Source organism: Heterocephalus glaber, unplaced genomic scaffold (assembly GCF_053883595.1).
Source record: "Heterocephalus glaber isolate CG9 unplaced genomic scaffold, H.glaber_assembly_v1.0 deba00001688, whole genome shotgun sequence".
NCBI lineage: Eukaryota > Metazoa > Chordata > Mammalia > Rodentia > Bathyergidae > Heterocephalus > Heterocephalus glaber.
Window position 1 is genome coordinate 10,111,830 of NW_028258413.1, and position 26,980 is coordinate 10,138,809.

Genomic DNA, 26,980 nt, shown 5'->3' on the forward strand with positions numbered 1-26,980 from the left:
TGGTAAGATGGAACTGAATTGCTAATCAGCTGAGGGGAAAATCTGATTACTCTGGATAATAGGCTGGCCCTGTGTAATCACCAGCGTCCTCCAAGTGGAAGAGGCAGAAGAGTCAGCATGAGAGTCTCTAGCAACTCCACTGGCCTTTGCTGTCATTGGAAACAAGAAAGCCACAAGCTAAGGAGTGTGGATCACCTCTAGAGGATGGGAAGGTGAGGAAACAGATTTGCCCCTAGAGCCTGCAAAAGGACTGCTGCCCCGCCATGCCTTCACGTTAGCTCAGTGTGCTCCTTTCCAGACCTCCGCCTTCAGAGCTGGAGGAGGATGAATGTGTTGCAGTAAGTCACTAAGTTTGTGGTAATTAGTTGCATTAACAACAGGAACTAATACTTTCCTCTCCTCAGTTTCCCTTTTTCCCAGCTGGATACAAAGGCAGCCCTAGGTATTGGTTGAGCCAGGGGATGGAAGGCTCCTGGGCCTCTCAGTCACCAAGTAAAGAAAGCAGCCAGTTACCGATGATGAGCACACCCTTGGACCCTTAAGTGAGAAATAGACCCTGATGGTGTTTGTTTCAGCTTGTCCCACCCCAATGAGTACAGCTCTGCAACTGTCTTCTTATTCTTAAAATGAGAAGTGATAGTAGCTATCACAATAGTGATTTTGGAAATTGCTACTCTTATCTAAAATGTTTATAATGATTCCTGTCACATAATAAGTATGATATAAATGTTACTGAGATAACATGCACATAGATGGACACACATATACAAGCACATGAAGTTTGTTCTGTTTCTTTTGATTATCAACACAAACATTCTAAATAAAAGACCGATTAGTGGATAGAATCCAGCCCACATAACAATAGCAGCTATGGCCCATAGAGGAGTTAATTTAAAAAATAGGAAAAAATTCAATATTAGCAAACCTGTTAATACCCACCATTACAGCATGGAGTGGAGCCAGCTCCTTTCTGGGTCAAGAGGTAAGGATGATTTTTATCTTTTCTCTTTTGGAAGGAGGGGAGGATTTTTTCACAATAGTCCAACAACATTTAAACCCTGTCAATTGCAAGTCAGCTCAAACGTTAAACTTCTCAGGCTGTTTTCCCTGCCCCCTCTCCATTCCTGCTTTATTCTGATTATGGGTGATTTTTTTATATCAGGGCCCCCTTGCTTAGGTACAAATACTAATAGTGCAAGACTGGAAACAGTGTTTAAATAAACCTTCCTCATTTACATGTAGTAACATTAACTACAAATAGAAATATTATCTCCATTAATATTTATTTGTAATTATATACGGGTGTTGGGAAATTTGTATGTGCCACCAGAACGAGGGCCACTCGATTCTTTGAAAAAACGGTTTGATGTTGTAGCAGTGTGCAGCTCTTGTGTGGCAGATTGGACCTGCCTGCAGTTTCGACCTTTAGTGAGTTAAAGGGCGAGACACTCTTGGAGGACAGAGACTAAATCCTTGTTGCACACTCCTTGCTGACACTGGCTTCACTGACCTGCAGTCCCAAGTGTGAGGCCTGAGAGGAGACTTCGGTTTGCTGAAGTACTCGGTAGCAGATATTTTCATCTTGCTGCTTCTTAGATACAGTGGGGGCTTGTGCTCAGCCCCTGAAATGGAAAGAAATCTGAGTGAGACCATAATTGAAACATTGAGGACAGCTTCTGCCTTGTTTTGTAGCAAATGATATTTTTAAAAATATGAAGTTTAGGTGAATCAGAAACACCCTAAATTCATAAAAGAATATTCTCGTCTTAATTTCTTACCACTTGCTCATCTTCAATGAGTTATTTGTTCTAAATCATACAGCACACATTGTTTCACTCTGAGAAGCAAACGTGTTGGTCAGAGTGATTTAGAACTGGCAAAGGGTAAGGACGATGAGCGAGGAGGGGGGCAGGGAGAAAAAAGAGAAAAATCTGGTTCTGAGAGACAAAATGAAGAAAAACAAGGAAGGTAAAACAAATGAATTGTACTCATAAGACCTTCCCAAAGCCTACAGGGTGGGGATTTGGGAAGATGCTGAAGGTGGAATTAACAATAAAGAGAAAAAGGCATAGTTTGGGGGGATTCTCACACAGAAATCTTCCAGGCATCTAGAGAGGGTAAAATATGCGTGGGGCCACAGGTAAGGCAAGGTTGACTGGAAACCTCCACTGTGGTGATTTTACACTCCTAGGGTGAGGGGTTTGTAGGAGAGACCAGGCCAATAGACTGTGCTCAGAGTCCCAGGGAGGGTGTGGGTGCACTCTCATTTCTAAACTGTACCAGTGCTGGTCAGCACCTAGAGTCATTTTGGGGTATGGTTAAGCCCAGTGGAAACAGCTGGGGTCCAGAGTGGCTTTAAGGAGCTCTGATTACCACATCATTCCTGGTATAAAGTGAACTTGGGGAAACAGGATGGAGTTTGCTTTGAGGCTCCTCTCCAACATTATTGCTAGCTTGTTTTACAGCTAGAAGCTTTTGAACCTATAGGGATGCTTCCATTGGGCTATTTTGGGCCAATGTAGGACTTTCCGGTCATTGATTCTTTTTTTATTCCAAAGACGTATCTATTTATTTATTCATTTGTTTGTTGTTTATTGGTACACTGGCCCAAATTGTAGGCTGGTACCCAGCCTCTGGTGGGGCAGTAAAACTGCTCCTTCCTATTGTATTTCAGCTGCCCCTTAGGGCACCGTCTTGTGGCTGATCCGCTTGACTGTTTTCTCTGGATGACTTTGTTTCCAGCCCCATGACAGTTAAGCAAAGCTCTGAGATGATTGTCCTTTTCTCTGCCAGTGCAGGGCTCCCTTTCTTCGAATTGGCAAGACTGCACCTGTATTTCAAGCTGTCCTGCTGCCTTGCTTCTCAAGGTGTGCGTCCCAGAAGAGGCACTTGCCTTTCAAAATGATGGCGAATTTATGCCAATTTATGTCTATGAGAAATTCTGCAAGTGCTGTCCCTTAAGAGTTGAATTAGAAATCACTTTTTGTGTTTTACTGTTTTTCTTTTAAAAGCACAGATTCTTAAAGTCTATGCCACTAAGTGGTTAGTACTTACTGGTTTCTTATACTGACTCAGTATTTATATCACAAACTGTACTTAACCTTTGGGTAATTCCTTATTTCCTTCTGATCCTTGACTTGACAGTCTAAATCAATTGGAGAAAGAGAAAAAATGAATTTCACAGACACATATTAAAATACATTATCCACAAGCTCTGTGTCCATGTATATTTAATGGGCTATCCTAATTATTTACTTTACATGTATACAGAATTAAATTTACCTCCCAATTAAAGCTTCTTCTTACTTTCAGTAATCATATGCTGATCACTAAACGGGGGGAGACTGACCTTTCTTATCTCCTAGTTTCGGATTTTATGGAAATGTTATGGTAGAGACAAATAACCAAATAAGATTCTCTCTCATAATGCTCCTTAAAGTGACATATTATTTTTTAAATATTAATTTTATTTAAATTTTACCCAACTTTTAATTTTAAAGCAAGGAGATTTTCTTTCCTAGCATTCTTTTATCTTGATGTTATAAACACATATGTATGTTTCTTCTGTTATTGAAATTACATTGTTTAAGGAAAATTTCTTCTGAAATAATTTCCAATTTCCTTAGTGGTTATTTTTTCCTCTCTGAAAACTCCCAGGGCTCTGCCAGAAAAATTTAAGTGAAGCAATTTTTTTATCTTCACTTTTCTACACAAAAAGTTATATTTGTGCAATATGCATTTAATAGAATATGTAAAATATTTACAACTATAACACTACAGTTTGTTTCTTTATGGCTTCTATTTTTAGTTTTTAAAAAATCCCTATTTTATTAGATTTCTAGGTGGCCGCTCTTGCTTTGTCCTTAGTGGGAAGGGGCTTTTTCTCAAAAGAAAAGTTACTGGACAAGGAAGACATGGCTCCTCCCAAAATGTTCTGAACAGTTGAAGTGAAAATAATTCTCATACTACATTTATGAACATGAAAGAAAACATTGCAAACATTTACTGAATAGAGACATGTTTAGCATTTTGGAAGACAGATGATAGAGTTAGAAGTTTTTAATGTTCTGTAGGTTCTCCAGGTAGCCATGTAATTACCTGGCCGGCTCCCTCACTGCTGCCTGCACTTTGGATTCTGCAGATGAATTTGTAGGAGATTTGACAGCAGGAGGGGATTTGGCCTCGAGTGGCTTTGCAGTCCCCACTGTCGGTTCCACTGCCATGTTCCTTCTGCGGCAAGGTAAGTTTATCTCAGCCAACTCAGAGTGAACCAATGCCCAGACCCACTCTTTTTCTGATTAAAAAAAAAAAAAAAAAAGGGTGGGGAGAGGCAAGTTGTCCTTATCAAGTTGGCTGGAAACAAAGATTGGTTCTGTTATTCAGAAAGCCCCCAGGGGCCAGGGATTTAGCTCAGTGGTACTACTGCTTGCCTCCCAAGTGCAAGGTCCTGCGTTCGATCCCCGGTACCCAAAACAAAAACCCCAAAAAATCCCCGTGTAAAAGGCTGTGAGTGTTCTCTGGTAGGCATCTATGGGAGTGGACGTGTTTCTGCTGCCCTGTGATGCTGTAGGTGCCCTGGGCAGGTAAATCACAGAGATGCTCATCCCGAAGGGCAGTGCAATAGCTTTAGAATATGGAGAATAAAAGCCAGCCCTGTACCCTGCTGCTGAAAATGTAAGGACGTGATAGCCAACCCGATTCCATCTTGTGCCTCAATGCCATTTTGTACCTGTGCTTGAACAAAGTGCTTGTGCTTGAACAAAGCACCCAAAACCCCCACATCCTGCTTGGCAGTAAACTTGCTGCAGTTGCAGGATGTTGTGTAGCTTACCTGGTGTGTAAAACTTCCTTGTACCCCCACTAACCTGGCACGGCTCTGCTTCGGTAAGATTCTGCTTGGTCTCCCCTGAGCCCTCCCCAACTGAAAGTGTGATTTAAAAGGAGAGATCAAACTGCTTCCCATTGCCGAGGAAACTTTCTGGGTGCTAGCCCCCCTCAGCCGCCGGCTGTACTAAACGGTCTTGAATCTGGCACGGAGTGTGGCTATCTCTATTGTCCGAACTCACTTGTCCACAACAAGGATTCCCATGCAACATAAAGGTAGCTGCACCAAAATAAGTATGATATGATCCCATTAAAATACAGACTGATAGATAAAAATAGTTATAAGCATATCTAAAAAGATATGCATTAAAATATTCACTGGATATGTGTCCATGATAATTTTACTGATTATTCTGTTATCTTTTTTTTCTGGTTCATTTGTCCTTTTCTTTCAACAGTAAGCATTCATTACCCACATAATTTATTAATTGATATTCTTTAAAATGAGAAAAATAACTACAAAGAATAAAGATCCATTGCCCCCAAGTACAGTACTTGTCAATTACTGGCAAAGGAGCCTTGAGTTCCTGAGGTAAGGTGCTATTTCCAAAGTGGTCCCCATTTTAAAATAATCTGTCCCTAACATGTTGATAGTTACATAGATTAGTGCAGTGATTCTGAAAGAGGGGTCCCTAGACCAGCATCACCAGTGTCACCTGGTACCATATTAGAAGTGCAGTGTGTGATGACCAGCTGAGTTTGAGAATATGTATGTCACTTATGGTTGTCCTGCTTGGGAATGGCAAGTATATTCATAGACCAGGTTGGAAGACCCCAAAGGAGGTGGAGAGGAGACTGAGTTGATGGATTTGGTGGTACGTGGCAGAGTTGTTAGAATCTGGAATGTGGAAGGCTGTGTTACTGCCATCCAAAGGAAATAAATGGGCTCTGTGTTCAGGGTTCAGAGAAAGCCAGAGAACATGCTCAGGGAGGACCTCAGCTGTGTGGAGCAGGAGGAGAAGCACAAACCAGCTCTAGCTCAGAATAAGGCCTTGTCTGGACATGAGGATCACTCCAGTGAGTTCAGTCTGAGGCATACTGCATTTTGGGTTCATTGAATGAGCAGCATGCATATGGTTGGATATATAGGACTACGTGATTCTGATATAGAAACAGTAGGGAAATGATAGTGCAACATTATCCTTCCAAATCCAAGGATTTTGGCAGATTCTTAATTTCTGACAATAACCTGAGATCAGTAGCTACAAATGTTTGCCTCAAGCTCACCTTTTGTACTTGCATGAAGCAGCCACTGTAGAACTTCTGCCAAGGAATCAGTGTGTAAAATGTCACAGAGCTTTGCCAGGATCTGACAGAGAAGAGTAAAGTTATATAGTGAGTATGGAAATGTTACAGGGCTTACAAGGTTTCCTTCACCTTCAGGATCTCATCTCCCCAACATTTGCTCTGTAAGTGACACTCAGGTTTCAAAGTACACAGTGGAATCTTAGCAAAGTGCCACCTGTACAATAACAGTTTAGGCAATGCCGTGTGCATTTCTTGTGTTGCGTCTGTTCCATTTCAGGTCTTCAGACAGGAGAAGTTCACTGCATTTGGGAAATGGATCCTTCACCCTGCATCACGGTCACAGCACAGTTCTGCTAGTCACAGAACTGGCCCTATCTGTACTGCTTCTTTCCATTACATGGATAAGAGTGATGTATCTGAGCTGGATTCATCATTGCACCTCATTTCTTCAAACCTCAGGAATTGATCCAGTGGGGTAGGAATGTAAATCTCTTTAGCCAATCAGAATATATATATATATATATGGCTAGTATGTATAGCTAGAATATATATTATAGCTTAAGTGTGGGTGACAGAGCTGAGAATATGAACTAATTAATAAAAGTGGATTATAAATAAGCATTAACATGAAAGTACAGAATATTAAGCACATGTAATGTAGATTCCAGTTTGAACCTTAATTGTATCTGCTATTAGACATATCTGGGATTCATATCTGTCTCCTAAATTCCAGTCCTGCCTTTTAAATGTATCCACTTAGGTATACTATAGGTACTTTGAACCCAAAATATTTAAAACTGCTGGGGATTTAGCTCAGTGGTTCCACTGCCTGCCTTGCAAGCGGAAGGACCCGGGTTTGATCTCTGGTACCAAAAAAAAAAAAAAAAAGATTGAGTAGGGCAAGGGATTTAGCTCAGTGGTTCTGCTGCCTGCCTGGCAAGCACAAGGTCCTGAGTTCAATCCCTGGTACCAAAAAAAAAAATGTAAAACTAAACCCATATTTCTCTTTCTAAAACCTACTCCAAACTTGCTCTTGCTCCTGATTCCCCTATTTCATCCAGCACACAGTGAACTCTCCAAGCCAGACCTCGGGTTCATCCCAAATATCTCCCTTGCCCTTTTCTACAAAATACTACCAACCAACAAGTTCAGTACATTCCGTCTTCTGAATATTCCTCAAATCTCCTTTCTTTATCATTGCCACCTTGTTCAAAGCAGCATCACTTCTTGCTTGAGCTACTACAACAAACTTTCTCCTCATCTCTCTGGCAGAAATCTTAAATTATTAATTTGATGAATATTTGTCTCAGTCACTGATCTAGACTTTGGAGATAACAGAAGTGTAATGAAAGAGTTGAAAAAGCACCTGCCCTAAAAGGAACTTTATTATAGTATTAACACTTCTGTCTTCAGTAAGACCAGATTCTAAAAGACAACATATTAATTTGCTCTGAATTTTACAACAAATAAACAACCATACCAAGAACAGAGAACAAGCCCTTAGGGCAGTGGTGGGAAACCTATGACACGTGTGCTGCAGTGGGCACACAGAGCCCTCTGTCAGCACCTGAGCCAAGTGTATGAGTATTTTTTTTCTACACTGAAACCTCAGTGTGCAGGTTTAATTGCAGTGTTGGCACTTCATGATAAATAAGTCGGTTTTGGGTTGCAGTTTGGGCACTCCATCTCTAAAAGGACTCTGCCTCTATGCTGTTGTGTTTTAAAAATCAGTATAGTGATAGTACATAATTTCTCACTTCCTCGAATTCATAGATCACCTCCATCCTAGAGGACATAATTATCCATTTAGTGAAAGGAGGTGTGGTAAGTGGTCCTAGGAAACCTGCATGCTCTTTGTTATGGGAACCTAAGCAGGCACACAGTGGACCTCAGGAGCTTCCAATCCTGTGAGGTAAACATTGGTTCTGAGCTTGGACAGAGGCATCTAGGCTGGCAAGTCAGGCTTCCCAGATTCAGGGAGGATGAATGCTCCACAAGGTCTCAATCTAGTGTGGATCAGGTGTGGAGAATTGGAAATGTGTCCAATGAGGAGATTTCTCTGTGAGTCTATCCTTAGAAGTCTATCAGAGTCATTGGACTCTCAAAGAATTTTTATTTCTTTTATTTCCTTTCCTTTTCTTTTTTTTCTTTTTTTTCCCCTTTGGAGACAGGGTCTTGCTATGTAGGTTGGCCTTGAACTCAAAGGGATCCTCCTGCCTCAGTCTCCCAAGTGCTGGGATTGAAGGTGTGTGTACCATGCCCAGCAAGAATTTTTGTTCTGTGATTTTCCTTGAACAGAGTAATCATAAATCCTCAAGGTAACCTAATCATTCTTTTCCCATAGAGTTAACTGAAAAATTGTATATGAAAGTCTGTATCATAATAGTTGGCAAAAACACAGCAAACGAGTGAGCAAGGCTTCTGGAATTTACAAGTCCTCTGTTCCAGGTCCAGAGGGTGAGTCAATCAGCATCAGAAATATCCAGGGTTGTTCAGCAGATAGTCTAAGGACGCCAGCCTTGATAGCTTCAAACAGGTTGTCCTTCTGATGTCCTGTCTTTTGCAGGACTTCCCAGTTCTCAATACAACAATAAAATTCTCCAGACCCTGAGTTCGGAGTGTTAAACATGCTTCATGAAGTAGCAGAATGTATTGTTCATACCCTCCTGTTTTCATTGGCATTTTCCTAGAGAGACAAGTCTGTGGCCTTTAAGGATGTGTTCAAATTTTAGTAGATGTGAGAATTTCTTAATCAGACTGTGAAATGGAACTTTTTCAATTGCTGACATGGGGAAGAAGCTCCCTAGTCCCCGACCTGTCAGATTAGGAATCAAATTCAAGGGTCCACCCTCAGTGTGTGTGTGTGTGCGCACACGCGCGTGCATTGAGGCTTAAAGAGTGAGCAGGGAACATGGTTCAGCACATCTTTAAATTTTGATAAGACCTATCTTTTTCATTCTGTGTTTCTCCTTTCATTTATTTAACAAGTAGCCAACACATATTTGGAAAATGCCATGCTCTGTTTCTGTTAATACTTTCCAAGCAGTGGTGAGGGCTGAGGGGTTGTTGAGGATACAAGATGGCTGCACTCAGAGTTTACATTTTAGTGGGTTTATATTAAGCGAAGTCCAGTTAGATTAATATCTGTAAGACAGATGGTGCTTTTGAGAGGAAGCCCTTTAATAGATGCCCCCAAACCAGTCCTTTAGGGTCTTTCTGGTCCATTGCTGTGTCCAAGGAAGCGAGACAGTGTTACTAAAACTACACTCAGTCATGGTTTGTTGAATTCAAGGCTAATTTTCAATAATTCTACCTTGATCTTGGTAGCATTTTTCTTTTAATTTATTCAACATTCAACAGATCTATAATAATTACTAGATATTTAGCATTCTATGGTCATTGAAGATGAAGTAATAACCAAGTTAGACAATTATGAGCTCTTTCTAGGACTAACATTTAATAAAAGTCTATTGAAGGAAGAGATATTATTGAAACAAATAAATAAATATGAACATTTATATACAACATGCTGTACAAAGAATAGCAAAGGGTGAAAGCATAGAGAATGACTGGATAGCTACTTTACAGTGGGTGGTCAAAGTATTTCTGATGAGTGATCTTTAATCTGAGATTTGAATGAGGTGACCACACAGAGGGTCAAGGAGAAGAGAATTCTCAGTAGGATAAACCTGTAAGGTAAGAATGAAAAAGTTTTTGAAAGGTCACTGTGGCCTGAGTGTAGTGGGTGAGGTAGATAGCGATGCTGAAGACTGGAGAATACAAAATCTTTAGCCAGACTATCAGTCACATCTGCAAAAACATATCTGCTCTTCATTTTTCTTTCATTCTTTTCTCCAGTTTTAATCATCTGCATAAATTATCATACCAAAGCCTCTTTTCTGCTTTACTTTTAAAATAGTTCCTTCTCGGGATTATTTAATGATCTTTATAACACGCTTTGTGATGCGTGATTGATACTACAGATATTAATTACTTAAAATACGGTCAGAGTCATCATTACAATATATTTGACCCTTAGTTTACAGTAGTGGATCTTAGGGTGAGGCCATATGCTATTTATCAAAGGGATTCAAAAAGAAGTAAAAACAGCAGTTGATAAATATGTTGATTGATTTAATCTTCACTGTCATTCTCAGAAATAGCTGTGGCTGAGGAGAACCTTCCAAGAGGCTGACATGATATAATACTATTAAATTACTAATTTTATATCCTCAAGTAGAGAATGCTTGAGTAAATAGTTTGCCAAATATCAGAAGGAGAGATGAGTGTTGATTGGAGAATATCTGTCTTTGTATGTGAATAAACAGGAAGCAGCAAGAAGTACCTCTCATGTATTAGGAAGATGAAAATGAAAAATAGGAAGGGGAGAATAAGGGCAAGTTTGGCAAATGCCAACCTTCGTATAACATCTATTCTAAGCCAAAGCTTGTGCTTATATAAGTGTGACAGAATTCCAGGGAAAAGTAAGACTGGAAATGAAAATAGGAGCAGGCCTTGGATTTTAGGCTAAGTAGTTGTAAATAAATTCATGCATCAATGAGGAACCACTTGTGAGGAGTTTTTATGAATTAGTGCTATGGTTTTTCTTTTTGTTTGTTTGTTTGTTTGGGGTTTTTTTCTGCATGTTTATGCTGCTCCAGGTTACAGATTTGATAAACCTGCCTCTTACCTTTATTTCCTGTTCCAGGTAGTTTGGTATGCAGACAGTCTTTTCTTTGACATCAGGCCTGGGTAGGATTCTCTCTGAAAAGCAGGAGCCAGCAGTAGAGCTTGCCTTGGGAGGTAATGGCAGCTTCTTGGCCTTAAATTCTTCATAAATCAAAGGTATTATATAATCAATATGCATTTGTTTCCACTTATATTTTCTATTCAAATTAAACAAAACCAGTGAGAAACATTGTAGTTAGTAAGCAAGATCTATGAAACCAAAAAGAAGTTAGTTTTAATGCTCCTTTAAACTCTATCAAACATACATATTTGGAAACAAAACAAATTGTGATATATTGTTATTAATTTTTGGAGAACTCATTTAAAGTTCTTGATTAAACACCATGATAATTTTTTTTTTTTGGTACTTGGGATGGAATCCAAAGCCTTGTGCGTGCTAGGAAACAGCTGTATCAATCACTGAACTGTATTTTCAACCCAGTAATTTTGAAATACTTAATGTGGAACTTTCATTTATATTGCAATTTCAGAGGTAACCAACTCCTGATGCATGAGATTTTCTGTGTATTTTGGATGAACCTTCTTTTATGGCCAAGAAAAGAGAGCTGACAGGTTTTATACTTTGGGAAGAGATTGCATCATATTGACTGCTTCTCTACTCTGATAAGTGGCCCCTGAGAGCTGGAGAGTCAAAAGACAAATTAAATTTCTTCCCTCAGTTAGCTGAAAGAGGAAACAGAAAGGCTATTTTCTTGTTCTGGGAAGTGAATATACTGTTTAAAAATGTTTGTCAGAGGTTTAAGACTGGAAGAGGTACAGAAACCTTAGATCTGTGTGCTTGTTCAAGGAAAGCTTTATAACAACTTTCAGATGTGACTGATTTATAAAGCCACACGGAAGTAGTGACTAAATGAGTTAGCAGCCTGGGACTATGTTGACTGGAGTTGATGGAACAATATTTAGCTATTGACGTTTGGTGAAAATAAAGCTATATTTAGAGGCTTTCTTTTTTAAAAGGTTTATTATGTACACTTATAGAGAAATAATAATACATATTTTGGGTTCAGTCCCCTATTGAATATAACTTAAAAACCTAGATAAATTTTTTAAAAATATGGCTGGTTTAGCTCAGTAATAGAATACTTGCTTGGTATGAGCAAGGCAATTGGTTCAGCACTCATTTCTGCTTAAATACGTAAATAAATGAAAGACTCAGAATGAATAAAATAGGGATAAGTAAACTGAATCTGAAAAAGAAGAAGCTGGAAGTCTATCAAGTACGTAGCTGTTTTTTCCCTGACATCATTGTATGATGGTGGAAAATGAGAACTTTCTTTTTGACAGCCATATAAGGCCTGAAAAGCAGGTTTCCTGAACAAGGCCCTAGTGAAGGGCCACCTGGGACTACTCCCTCGCAGCAAAGCGGATGTAGAAGTACAGCAGTGTTTGAAAGTACAGCCACGAGAGCAAGGTGTGATAGCGCCTCTGGGTTCCTACAGAAATAAATAAATTCTCTCTGGAAGAAGGCCTATTTAGCATGGGGTTCAGATTGGTACAAATAATGTTTCATACATAAAATCCAACAACTGCGTTATAAGAAGAAATTGTAATGAGAATTACAAAATGTTTTGGACTTAATGCTAGTGAAAATGTTGCATAGCAAAAACTGAAAGCCGCTAAAGCAATTTATAACCTTAAAGTACACACATTAGAAAAATGTTTGGAGAAGACTGATACAGAAATTAACAAAACAAGAAATACAACATAGAGAATCAAAACAATTACAAGGTCTCTATCTATGAACAAAATAAATTGAATTTATGGTTAAAAATTTTGACCCAAAGAAAACTCCAGGCCTAGATGGTTTCACTGAAGAGTCTACCAAACGTTAAAGGAAAAAGATAATATCAATTCTACATAGAATTTTCCAGAATATTAAAGAAGAGTTGTTACCTTTTCTACATTTGCAAAACATACATGTGTGATGTGGCAAAAGATTTGTATCTAGAGTGTATAAAGAACTTTTATAACATCATAACAAAAGGGTAATAAACCAATTTCAAAAATAGGCAAAGGATCTGAACATCTGGTTTCCATAAAAAGACATGAATGGCAAGAGAATGAAAAGATGTGAACCTCATTAGGTACCAAAATTAGAAAACACAATAAAATACCATTACATACTCACTACATTGGCTAAAATTTAAAAAATAAAAAAACTGACCATACTAAGTTTTGGGAGGGTGTGAAGGAAAGAAACTCAAATGGGAATGTAAAATGATACAACCACCCTGGAAAACAATTTTATCAGCCCTTAAAAATCTAAACATAAAACCACTGTAAGACTCACTCATTACACTCTTGTGTATCACCCAAGGGAAAAAATATATCCAGGCAAAGCTTTGTACACAGATGTCCATATAAGCTTCGTGAAAAATTGGAAACAACAGGTGAGTGGATAAACAGTGAGATAACTGTACAACTGGACACTTCTCAGCAATAAAAAGGAATGAGCTATATATGCACACAAGATGAACATACATCAATAGTGTGCTCATAAATTATCATAAAATAACCATGCTGAGTCAAAGGAACCAGGTTTTAAAAGAGAGCTCACCATGTGGTTTTATTGTATAAAAAATTTAAAAATCCATGCTAATCTTTAATCATATAAATCAGATAAATATTTGCCTCTAGAAGAAGTAGAGTCACAAGGAAACTTTTAGGGTGATAAATATGTGCATTTTCTTGATTTTGGTGAGAGTTTCTCAGCTAAATATATATATATATTTGTCAAAACTCATCAAATTGTGAATTTTGAATGTGTGCATTTTATATCATGTTAATTATACATTAATAAAACTAAAAATACTGTGAAACATGGTGACTTTTCAAGAAGCTATGCAAAGAGAAAGGAAATGATAGAAGTCAAACTAAGTAGACATAAATAGCTATTTCTTTACCGTTTTTATTACGAAGGGATTGTCACTGGAAGTTTTGAAGCACTCATTGAATTTTCTACTGGGCTCTGAAATGAAATTATGGAAACATGTTTAAATTGAGCTGAAAAATAATTTCTATCACATGATATGTGTGTCAGTTGCTGAAATACATAGGAGCATATAATGACTTTAAGATTAACTCAGGAATGTGTTTATAAATATTAAGAATCTTAAAGATGGAATTCCATTATAATCACATAATAAAAGTACATTTATTCTTAAAAATATTCGCAAAATGATAATTTAAAGGCACACGGTAAGTGCTTTCTTGATCCAGTAAAGCTAATTCAAGAGTACACATCTCACTGTAAAACATGTTTTTCTGTTTCATGTCCTCATGCCTGTCATTTTCTTTAATTAAAATGTAATGGATACGTGTTCTTTACCCTGAAGACAGTTTTGCACTGTTATAATTATATTCTTTATTTTGTTTCTTATTTCATCAGCCTCTCAACCCTCCCTTACTTGGTCATCTAAATCCCCTTATATTACCCTAAAACGATTCAAAGATTTGTCTAATTTTCCTTTACATTAATTTGGAGGGTGGTTGAGACACGGTCTCACTATGTAGTTCAGGCTGACCTTGAGCTCACTGTGTAGCCCAGGGTGGCCCCAAACTTGCAGCAGTCTTCCTGCCTCGGTTTCCCAAGTGCTGGGATTACAGGCATTTGCCACCACACCTGGCCTCCTTCACATTAATTTAAAGGTGTATTCTAAATAAGTGATGCTATCTTTTTACCAAAGGCACAGTTAACACAATTTTTCAAAAGATGAAAATATTCTGAGTATATTCTCAATAGTAACTAAATCCAGGGGCTGAGGATTGAGCTCAGTGGATCCACCGCCTGCCTCTCAAGCGCAAGGTCCCGAGTTCGATCTCTGGTACCAAAACAACAACAACAACAAAGTAACTAAATCCATTAGTTCTACCTGAAAAAAATATAGGAAAATAAAGTGGAAGTTACCTCTCACCAAGTAATGAAAACACAGTTAGGAGTAGTAAGTATGTAAGGTCAGTGTTCACTTGTGGAAAGTAGAACTTACTTGATTTCAGCAAGTACGTAAATGATAGGGAGGATTAAGAGATTGTCATAGCACTGGAAGGACTGGTCTCAATCTCACAGCTCACACTAAGAGCCACACTTTGGACCCGACCCACCCTAGCAGGTGCAGCCTTCACCACAATCAGAGGAAGGGGCTGGGAGGCCACTGCCACATCCATGAGGCTCAGGGTAAGCACCGGGAACGCCGCTGCAATCAGAAAGCCATGGTATCTGCAGACTGCCTGTGACACCCCACAACCTAGAATCTGCACATGGACATGGGGATGCTGTCAAAGGAAAATCCAGTGTTTCTAGTCATGCCTGATAATAGAAAAGAGCTAAATAGATGACTGCAGGTCCGCAAATGCCATGTATCTCACTGGATGGTGATGAACATTTCCCAGGAATCAATTCTGGTTCAAAAGTGTAATTTTTCAGTTTCTAGGTTCTATGGGATAAGAAGGGACCCTAGCAAGATGAAACAAGGGGGTTTCGACTCTTTGTTGCCAGAGGCAGGGAAAGAGGAACTCCTGAGAAGGATGAGGTGAGTTAACAGTGTGAAGGCCTTAGAAGATATGGCACACAGTAAGTATTCCACAAATGATTCCACAAATGATTTAGGCAGACATATACTTTACATTCTAAAACAATTCCGATCGGGAAATTTTAGTAATAGTATGCAATTGGTTTTTTCTGTTTGTTTGTTTTGGTACCGGGGATTGAACTCAGGTCCTTGTGCTTGCACAGCAGGGGGCGAAACCACTGAGCTAAATCCCCAGCCCTATAGTATATAATTGTATATGAGAGGAAAAAGACAATTGGCTACAGTGTTTACCATGCAGAATTCCTTTCTTCTATTTTACATTGCCTTTTGGATTTTGGCACATTTTACTTTTGATACGGTTTATCAACTTCAATCCGCATTAACTATCTGGAACCTGGAGAGAAACCAAGGGGATGAAGATCCGCCAGGGAAGATGAAAACATGAAATTCCGACCTGTTCTGTCTCCTGCACTGGCTTTTTGACTGACATAGGTTCCCTGTTGGGGTTGGTGAAACATTCAAATCTGGCATCTCTTAGCTACTTCTGTAGGAATCAGGAACTACAACCACACCACGTACGTCTTGGACACAGTGAAAACAGTAACATATCTATTAGCATAATTGGGCTAGTGAACTAAGACTAGATGGGAAAATTTTTATAATGAACAAACTATTTTATAGTGAGACAATCTCATGACTATTTAAAAATCACTACATCTATTTTAGTAATTTTATAATTTCCCCCCTCCAGTTATTTGTAGGAGGCTAAGGAAACATTCCATCGGCTGAGAGGGACTCACCAGAGTGTGGCTGCGGGGGCGTCTTGACACTGTTTGGGGCTGGTGACACTCCTCGGACAGGGCTCTCTGGGGCAGGTGGGTGTCATTCTCTTCCAGATGGCTGAGCCGGCCACCTTCCTGCAGTGTTCTGAGTGCAGTCTCATCATCCTTCACAGTACAGATTGGAACGTTATTCAAGCCTAGGTGAGTAATGATTACAACAACAAAAAAAGATCAAACAACCAGATTAGATCTTTGGCAGGTTTTCTTTAAATGATCATCACTTTCCCAATCAACTATTGTTAAATATACACAAAGTACTGGACTTCAAATTGTATGATCCAGTGCTGGGTGGAGATTCTTTAACTGTGTAGTCGATTTTGTCTGCAAGGCCTGCTTTTGTCCAATGTTCTGCCATCTCGTCAGACTTGAAAACTAGGTCCAAATCTTTGATCTTGGTCTGGGAGTATCTCGGATTGGCCTCTCAGTTTTATGTCCTCATGATGACTAATGTATATCAGATTTAGATTTTTTTAAGCATTCAGAAAGTCTCTATATAATAAGGGCTTCTGAAAGAGGTACACTGTCTTTTTGTGCTGGCAGATGGTTTAAACTTTAGGAAGGAGGGCTAGGAGGCACCATAAAGTAGATTGTAAGGGAGAGAAGGAAGGAGAATTTGGTACAATGTTCCCTTTATTCTCATGCCAGAGATTTCTGGATTGACTTACTTTCCTGCAAGATATATCAACAAAAATATAGGATTTCATTCAAATATTAAGTCATAGGTAGGCCTCTGTACAGTGTGAACACTAAGTCACGTACTTAGGGTGTAGGGTGTGTAGGGGCACTGCCCTGTGATACCAGTGAGACATGAGAGATCATCAAAGATGGCTAGTCTGTCCCCCAAGAAGCTGGCAGCCTGAGGAACCAGCTGGAAACTGAGAAGGGTGAGGAGAAGCAGCTTTTTGGGTTACATGCTCCCTGGAGGGTGAAGGGTGGGAAAAAGCCAAACCCAGAAATCATCCTGACCCCTTGTGGATCAAAGCTTCCCCACTTGTGAACCTGGGGGATTCAGACTACAATACATATGGGGCAGTGAGGAGGCTCTAATTTTGTATTCTTGCAACTGCGTGGGTCTTTTTGGCTGTTGCTTTTATTTACTCTCTTTTCTTCTTTCTTTTTCCTTTATCCCCACTCTTTTCCTTTGCTCCTTTCATGTATATATGGGAGATGTCTGTTTATGTGAGAAGGGGAATAAGAATTACCCAGTTCTTTGATCTAAATAGCACCTTTCATGGGCTAGTCAGGGTAACCCTCTCCAAAAGTGTGTACAGCAGGTTCAAACCGAAGCCAGCATATTAACAGGTTCTGACCTTGCAGTTTCCCTCAGTCTCCAATCACACTTTCCTTTCTCGGCTTCCCTACTCCTGCCCCCACAAATATTCTCTCCCTCCACTAGCACTCCAATTCAGTTATCGTGTCAACAGAATTTGATCTTCTCTCTTTTGTTATCTCTCTTGGCTCCTCTTCTTTCTGATCTACCCTCTTCCCTTTCCTCCTCCTTATTCCTTCTCCCATCCATCACATTCCACCTTGTCAGTGGTAGCATATTACAGTATTTGTGGGTCACTGAAAAAAGGGTGCGATAGTTTAAAAAGTTTTAATGTGAATATTTGGCATGTGGTTGGATCTGTTGATGTTTATATAACTGGTAAGAATCCTCTCCTTGCAACATAGCAAACAGGTCTGATCCTATTAAGCTGAGTAGGTTGAAGAGGTATAAAAATACCAAAACAATGAAAGCCAAGATCACATAGTTGGGAAGAAGACACTAACTGAAGAGGTCTTCATAGCATCAACAGTTTTCCACTCTAATTTATCCTTAACTCTCAACACACACACACACACACACACACACACACACACACACACACACAGCATGAGAAAACAAGGCAATAAAATGCCTCCAAAAACTCTCAATTCCACCAAAACTGGCCCAAAGTGGTTTGGTGAAGAGGAAGTAAAAAGCCAAATGGCTGAAATGTACTAAAGGATAAAAGAAGAAACTAAAAAATGGATCAACAATTTGTTCAATGAGCTCAAAGGTGATGTAACCAAACAGATAATAGACTTAACTGATAGAATGATCAGTGAGCTTAAAGAAGAAACAAGTAACCAACCAGGATAATACAAGACATGAATGAGAAGTTTAGTAAAGAATTAGAGTCCATGAAAAGATATCAAACAGAATCATAAGTTACAAAAATTCTATTGAAAGTATGGGCAGCAGGAGTGACTAAAGTGAGGGGAAAGTGTCAGAATTAAGATAGGATTCTGGAGATCATATATTCAGAGATATCTTAAAAAAACAAGAGATCATGGAAAATGGATCCAACAGTTCCCAGATGTATCAAAGAAAACTAACCTAGTAATAGGAATTTTAAAAAATTAGAAGATGGCACAAAAGGAATAAAAAATCTACTTACAGAAATAATAGCAAAACTTTTCCAAATACAGGAAAAGAATTCAACATACAGGTAAATGAATCATATAGAATTCTAAATAGGCACAATCAAAAAAGAAACTTTTCACTACACTTTATAGTTAAAATCCAAGAAGCCCAATACAAAGACAGTTTTAAAAGCTGTCAGAGGAAAGCAATATATTACTTATAAAGGTAAATCTATTAAAATTACAGCAGATTTCTCAACACAAGCATTAAAGATGAGAGGAGCTTGGTGTGAAGGTTTTCAAGTCCTAAAAGAAAAAACTTGCAACCCAGACTGATGTATCCTGCAAGACTATTATTCAAAATGGAGAAATAAGAAAGATGGAGAAATAAAGACTTTTCGTGACAAAGAGCACTCTAAGAAATTCATGGCCACCAAACCAGCACTACAAAATGTACTCAGGGATATCCTAGACAGAGTCAAGGAGCCCAGGAACATCAAAGAGACTAAAGGAATGGGTACATCAAACAGGGTGGTCAGTTAAGCAAAAGGAAAAACTAAAGTGATCCTCAACAGAAAAATAATGCAATGACCAGAATCACTCAATACCTTTCAGTAAAATAACTCAATGTAAACGGTTTCAACTTTCCAATCAAAAGACACAGATGTTCACATTGTCTACAAATAGAATAGCTACCTCTGCTATTTTCTGGGTTCCTGTCACATGGAATATTGTTGTTGTCCATCCTTTGACTTTCAGTCTATGAATTTCTTCTTGATTAAATGTGTTTCCTATGTGCCCCATACTGTTGGATCTTGTTTCTTGATCCATTCTGCCAGTCTGTTTCTTTTGATTGGTGGATTGAGACCATTTACAATGATGGTTATAACTGATATGTATTGGCTTATTCCTGTCATATTATCTTCCTGATGTTGGTTCCTTGTCTTTCACCTGTTTAATTGCTTGCCCTGCCTGGTGGCTTTTTTCTATTGGTGATCTTAGAATTGTGATTTTCATTATCTCTTTCTAAAATGCCCTTCAGAGCACTTTGTAAAGCTGGTTTGTTGGTCGTGAGTTTCTTCAGTTGTCTTTGTCATGGGACTATCGTATTTCTCCATTGATTTTGAAAGATAGTTTTGTGGAGTACATCAATCTGTATTGGAGGTTGTTTTCTTTTAGGGCTTGAAATATTCATTCCAAGATCTTCTTGCCTTAAGGGGTTGTGTTGAGAAGTCTGCTGTGATTCTAATGGGCTTTCCTTTGTATATGATTTGTTTTTTTTCTCTTAACAGCTTTTAATATTCTGTTCTTGTGCTGAATTCCTGGGATCTTAATTATTATATGCCTTGCTGTAGATTTATTTTGGCCATGGGTATTTGGAGTTCTATATGCTTCACTTATTTGTATGTCAATTTCTTCTTTCATGTTTGGGAAATTTTCTGCCATTACATCTGTGAACAGACTTTTTATGACATTTGCACTGTCTCCTGCTCTTTCATTGACTCCAATTAATCTTATATTGTTTTTCTCTGTATCATCTTGCAATTGTTGGATTGATTTTTCATGACTTCTTGCTATTTTTAAGATGTCTTTCTTTTCATGGTCAGTAACCAAAATCATGTCTTCTAGATCTGAAATTTGGTCTTCACCTTTGTTTAAATGATTGTGTATACTTTCAGTGGAGTTTTTAATCTCCTGGTTAGCTGTTTCATGGATTCCATTTCTTTCCTGTGTTGGGTATTCATGGTTTCCATCATTTTATTATTTTTTATATCTGTATCTACTCTAGATTTGTTGAGCATGTCCTTCATTTTGATTGTCATATCTTTTTTTACCTGAAAGATTATTTTCTCTATAGCCTCTTCTATTTGTTTATTTACTTCTGCTGCTAGCACTTCAGATAGTTAATGTAGGTGGCTTCCAAATTTCCTCTATTTCATTGTCCCCTAGACTTGTCCTGGGTGGGCTGGATGCCTGGGTTGCATTTTGCTTCTGTTTCATCATTTTCTATTTTTTAAATTTTATTTTGTTTTCTGAGTAGTTGCATGTAGATTTCCTATGACCGATAGCTTTATCACTAATATCGAGGCTTCTCTAGGAAATGCCTATCCCTCAGCTCATCTTGTTAAGGGAAAAATACAAGAAGAAGAGATAACAATTATAAATATATATATGCACCAAATATTGGTGGACCCAACTATATAAAACAACTATTAATGGACATGAGAAATCTAATAAGCACTAACACAGCTGTAATGGGGGACTTTAATACCCCATTGTCACAAATAAACAGATCAACTAGACAAAAAATCAGCAAAGAAATATCAGAACTGAACCCAACTTATGAATAAATGGACTTAGTAGATGTCTACAGAGTGTCCCACTCCAAAACAAAATAAAATTATCCCATGCATATTATCTGACTATAGTTCAATGAAAGTGGAAATCAACAGCAAAAGAAACCACAAAGCCCCCATAAACACATGGAAACTAAATAACATCCTTCTGAACAACCAATAGGTCACAGATGAATTAAACGGTATTTACAATTAAATGATAATGCCAACACAACATACTGCCACTTATGGGATACAATGAAAGTGGTTCTAAGAGGGAAATTTATAGCAATGAACTCTCACAGGAAAACAGAATGAGCTCAAATAATCCAATGATGAACCTCGAACTTCTAGAAAAGGAAGAACAAGTCAAGCCCAAAGCTTGAACAATGGAAGAAATTATAAAGATCAGAGGAGAAATTAATGCAATTGAGACTAGGAAAATAATACAAAGAATCAATCAATCAGAGAGTTGGTTCTTTGAAAGATTAAATAAAATTGATAAACCCTGAGCCAACCTTATCAAAAAAATGAAAGGAAAGACTCAAATTTGTGCAGTTAAGAATGAAAAGGGTGAAATCACAACAGATCCTGTGGAAATCCAGAAGATCATCAATACTTACCTTTGAGAATGAACCTGTACTCTAATAAGATGGAAAACAGAAGAAATGGACAGATTCCTAGATGCATGTGAATTACCAAAGCTGAATCAAGAAGATATAAAAATTCTAAATATTTCAGTATCAGTCAATATAATTGAAAATGTAATTTAAAACCTACCACCACCAACAAAAAAAGACCAGGTTCTGATAGGTTCACTGCTGAATTCTACAGGAAATTAAAAGATCTAATGCCAGTTCCCCTCAAACCGTTCAATGAAATAGAAAGGGAAGCAATCCCCCCAAACTCATTCCTGGAAGCAATTACCCTGATTCCAACCAGAGAAGGACCCAACCAAAGAGGAGAACTAGAAGCCAATCCATCTCCCTAATGAACACAGATGCAAAAATCCTCAATAAGAGACTGGCAAACAGAATGCAGCAAATCAAGAAGATTATACACTCTGACCAAGGATGATTCATTCCAGAGATGAAAGGATGGTTCAACACACACAGTAAATGTAAGACACCGTATCAACAGAGCCAAACAAAATTCACACAATCATCTCAATAGACGCAGAAAAAGCATTTGACAGAGCCCAACACCCATTCATGATAAAAACCCTACAAAAAATTGGAAGAGATGGTCTTTACCTCAATCTAATAAAAGCCATCTATGACAAACCACTTCTGTTTGTACATTTCTCCTCCTGACTTCCTTTTGAGAGCCAGACCCAGCTTTCCACCGAATGAGTGTGAGCTCCAGGACAGTGGACCCCTCCCATGTCTAGAACAGGGGTGATATGTATTAGAGATCAAATAAATATCTGCTGAAGGAAGTGACCCACTGTCTCCCTCTCAGCTTTCTAGTTTCAAGAGCAGCACTTTTTTTGTTAGCCATGGTAACCTCAGGTAGGGAAGGGACAAAGGCAGATTCTTTGATTTGCTTCTCGTTTTCACACCTGTCTAATCCATCACCAGGACCCTTTGCTTATTCCCTACAGACTCTCCAGCTTCACATCCTGCCCTCATTCAGTTCTGTTGCACAGTAGGATGCTGGTCCTTGTGTTTGCATTTTGGTCTTCCTAATTTTCGTCTTTGTTTCCAGGCTTGGCCCTTTTGCCTACAAAGGATGACTCATTTTTATCAGCACAGAGATTTTCAATGTCCCACTTTCTGTCACCTCAGGAATATGATGGCAACGGTATGGTTAATCTTGATTGTCAGCTTGAGGGCAGATTAGGGGGTAAGCAAAGAACACTTGTAGCTGTGTCTGGATGGGTCATGGGGCATGACCTGGGAGACTCTGTCTGCCCTTGGCCCCTTCCTCTCTGCTGTCCCCCTGCTCTGCTTCCTAGGTGCCATGAGGCGAGCAGCTTCCCTCTGCTGTGCTCGCCAGCCACGATCTTCCTGCCTTGGAGTCAGCTGACTATGGATGGAAACCTCTGAAACTGCGACCCAAAGCAGGCATTCTTCCTATGAGCCATGTATGTCAGGTATTCTGTCCAGCAGTGGAAAGTTGATGTTGCTGTCTGCAGGGGGTGAGGGGGATGCGAGCAGTGGCTCTGTTGGGGGACAAGGCAGATGGTGCCCTGAGGGTCTGCTGAGTAAGCCCCCATCCCGGGCAAACCACTGGCTCCTCTCAGTCCCAAGAGATCTGCTTGTTTTCCACATGCTGCCTAACCTTGAGAAAGCTACTCTCAAAACATGTCTCCTTTTTGTCTAAGACCCAAAATATGTGTAAAAAGTATATACACCTTTTTTCTTTAATCCAAGACAGTTTGAGAGAGGATACTGTCATTGTCTAATTTCCAAGAAATCTATTGCATGAAGTTAAAGTAAGAGAAAAGAGAGAGGCAGGAAAGAAGAAAAAGAGAGGGAGCAAGACGGGGGTGGGGGGGTGGCGAAGAGAGAAGGGGAAAGGACAGAGAGGAAGGGATAAAGCGCCTGCCTCCCTAGGGCTTGTACCTGGTAAGTAGGTACTGGCATGGCTGTGCAGGTAGTTACGATATGCAATGCTTTTAAACCCTCTGGTCAGTGCTGTCCTGAGCTCCCCACTTTCCCTGCCCACTCGGGCCCCTCTTCAGTCCCTGTCTTAACCGCCCAGCAATCCCAGGCCAGTGTCCAGCTGGGAAGACCCACAGACCTCTGCCTTAGCTCCAGTTCTGGCCTCTGATCCCAGTCACCAGTACCCACACCCTGTCAGTGGCTGAGTATTGTAAACCCAAATCACCAAGAGGTCCAAGTGCAGAGGAGAGCGACTCATCCTAGGACCTGAGTTCTTTACCTTTGATGTGGCAGACTCTCCTGGGATGAGGGGTATGCCTGACGAGAAAGCAACTCCCGCCTCTAGTGGTAGCGTGGCTGCCGTTGCTCGTTAGCTGCACGGACATCAGGGACCCGAGGTTCATGGCCATGGTGTGATGATTCCCTTCTCCCTGCTGCATTCAGAGTGCTCTTGGGGTCTAGTGTGCTTGACCTTACTTCCAGATGCACACAGGCTCTAGTATAGCTTGTTGGTTTATCAACAAAAATACATTATATTATTATCAACTTTAATATGGCAAATTTAAATGATGACTTCAAAATATGATACCCACAATTGTACTTTATATTAAATTAGCTTTTTCTTTTTCTCTCCTTTCTTTCTGCCTCCCCCTCTCCCAGCCTCTCTCTCTTCCTTTCTTTCTTCCTTTGATTTGTTTTGAGACACGGTCTTAGCCAACTTCCTGAGTTGCCCAGGCTGGGCTTGAACTTATGATTCTCCTGCCTCAACCTCCCAGATACACTTGAGTGGTAGGGAGACACTTTAAACTTTAGTACCGCAAGTCAACAAGAAAACAATGCAGAGGATTCTCTTTTTTGTGAAAAGAGCAATCTACCTGGAATTCTGAAACATATCGTGTATTTATACTTTGAAAAGATGCTTTGGTTTACAGAAAATTTAATATGATGTATGGCTTTTTATTTTTTTACTAATGATGTTCAAGGGATGAAGGCAATAAACACTGTACCCACACATATCATTAAAAATTCTATAAATAGTCTGTGTGCTGTGATCTGAATGTTTACACCCCCACTCATATGCTGAACCCTAATAACAAGTGTGATTGAGAGGAAGACTATCTGGGAGGTCATTGGGCCCTTGGATGGGCCTCCAAGAATGAAATTAGTGACTGGAAAGGGGCCCCTGAGAGCTGCCCTCTCCATCCACCCCATGAGGAAGCAGGGCAAGGTGCATCTTGGAACCTGGCTGCAAGCCCTCACCAGGCCCTGGATCCGCTGGCCATGTCTTGGATTTCCCAGCCTCCACAATGCAGAGCAATACATTCCTCTGGCTTATACCATACCCAGCTTATGGTACTTTGCTATAGCCACTCAAATGGCTAAAGACGGTGTTCTTTTAAAAGTCTGATTTAAACTTCAATTTTCAAGGCTGCAGTAAACAAATAAAATGTTTGTAATGTCCTATTTCCTTAAAACAGACTTATTTTGTTTCTTGTAATTTGAAGATATTTAATAAAATATTTCTAAGAAACAGGTACAGAACTGTTGCTAGAGAAAAATTGTATGATTTTAATCACAGAATAAAACATGACTGATAGCTCATGGAGCGGATGCGTTCTCCTCTGAGGAGGGGAAGCACCCGGACTCCCTGCCTGAGGAAAGTCCTTCCTCTTGAAGGAGAGAGCCGTGTGGGAGAGCAATGGCTCTCATCTAGACTTTTGTTTTGCTTTAAATGTATTAAAAAGAAGATGAATTTGAGGGCCATTAAGTAAATCATACCTTAAAGTATAGAAAAATATGTAATGTTGAATTTAAATTACACCTGTGGATGGTTTTACGAGGAGATGATCTGGTTCACAGGACCCTCCCAGCCTCATAAGGGTCTGGACCAAGTTTTCCTTGCTTCCTCCAGCTTTACACAAACCTGGGAATGTTGATTGGGAGAAACAGACTAATGACCAAAGTCTCCAAAAAAATGTACCTGCCTCCCTCCAGTTTCTCCTACTTTCACTTCAAGGAGCCTCTGTGGCTCCCGTTGTTAGGATACGTGGCACAGCTTAGCAGCAAGGTAACATTCCTTGGGACACCTGAGTTCCAGAATTCTGTGCCTGCCATTCTTCTCTGTTACCTACAGACTGGCGAATCTGTGCAGCAGCAAGTGACTGCCTTAACCTTGGACATATGTTAGCATTGCATCAATTCAATAGAAAGAGAAAAGCAAAGCAAATACAATGCAATTCTGCCTCAGTAACTCAACGTGAAGGAATCCAACTTGGCTCAATGACAAGCCCTGGGGAGATGGTGTGAATGATTTGAAGTTTTCCCAATTACCGGGAATATGCTGTTCTGGATGTCAGGATGTCTGTGCTGACCACTAGTTCAACAACTATGAAGAAGTCCTAGAATGTTAGTTTAAGGTCCTGGAGTCAGGTACACATGGGTGTTGCTATTGGGATTGCTTATACTGGTTCTGCCTAGTATTTTTCTTATAACCTTTGAAAGCAGTGTAGATGACTTCTGAAAGGTAAATATGCAAGGAGAGAGCCTAATGTAGTCTATTTTTGTGACTGGCCCTAAGAATGAAAGACTTTTCATGACTTATGCCTTGCTGCTTTATTGATGAAGGGATTTAATAGATTTTCTAAGGTAATTTTGACATTTTGAGAGTTTCCTTTCTTTACAGAACTAACAGCAGAGACCAGAAACAGTACTTTAAGACAGGCATGTTTTTTCTTTCTTCACACGAAACAACTCAACAGTCACAGGTTGGCATGGAAGATCCATGGTATTATTATGAATCTTGGGCCTGAGGAGATTAAGGTCCCCAGGTTCATATGGCGAACTGTCAGGGTCTAACTGGAATCTGAGGCAACACCTGTGCTGTGACCACGTCTGCCTGGCCACTTCACCTTAAATGGATTGCCTTGAAAAGCAGGGCTAAAGCTGCTTGAAATCCTATGCACCACGATTAACTAGGAAATGTGATGTAGACACTCAGACTTCCAACTCAGTACAAGGTGACCCTGGGGTCACATATCTTTTAAAGAGTGTGGCAGGGGTATCTGCGTGCAAGTGTGTGCATTTGTGTATGTGTGTACAGATGTGTGTACGTGTGTGTAAGAGTCAGCAGTAATCTTAGTGTCTGTTCCCAGTGTTTCCAACTGGAGCCCAGTGAGCCCAGGCAGGTTCCCAAGGCCACACAGAGCTGGGGCAGAACTGTCCCCACAGCAGCCTGCGGATGCCACAGCCCCTCCCACACAGCCCAGACACTGCAAAGGGGTTGAGGGAAGGGTGAAGGAGGGACTAGACATGTGTACTGGACTCCTCTGGAGTTGTGGACACCAGACCACATGCTTGGGACTGCCGACTGGCAGGACGGGGCCAGGAGGGCATCCGGC

At 39.7% G+C, this 26,980-nt stretch overlaps 1 protein-coding gene across 1 annotated transcript; it reads right to left on the reverse strand.

The window, feature by feature from the left end:
- Positions 1-1,264: 1,264 nt before the first annotated feature.
- CUNH4orf17 (chromosome unknown C4orf17 homolog) lies at positions 1,265-25,707 on the reverse strand. The gene is given in 10 exon segments (XM_087198862.1): positions 1,265-1,622; positions 3,102-3,145; positions 4,099-4,294; positions 6,112-6,193; positions 10,823-10,968; positions 13,787-13,849; positions 16,211-16,291; positions 16,294-16,389; positions 23,863-24,087; positions 25,564-25,707. Coding segments are annotated over 9 exon segments (1,065 nt in total). The 5' UTR covers positions 24,023-24,087; positions 25,564-25,707; the 3' UTR covers positions 1,265-1,425.
- Between the last annotated feature and the right edge of the window lie 1,273 nt (positions 25,708-26,980).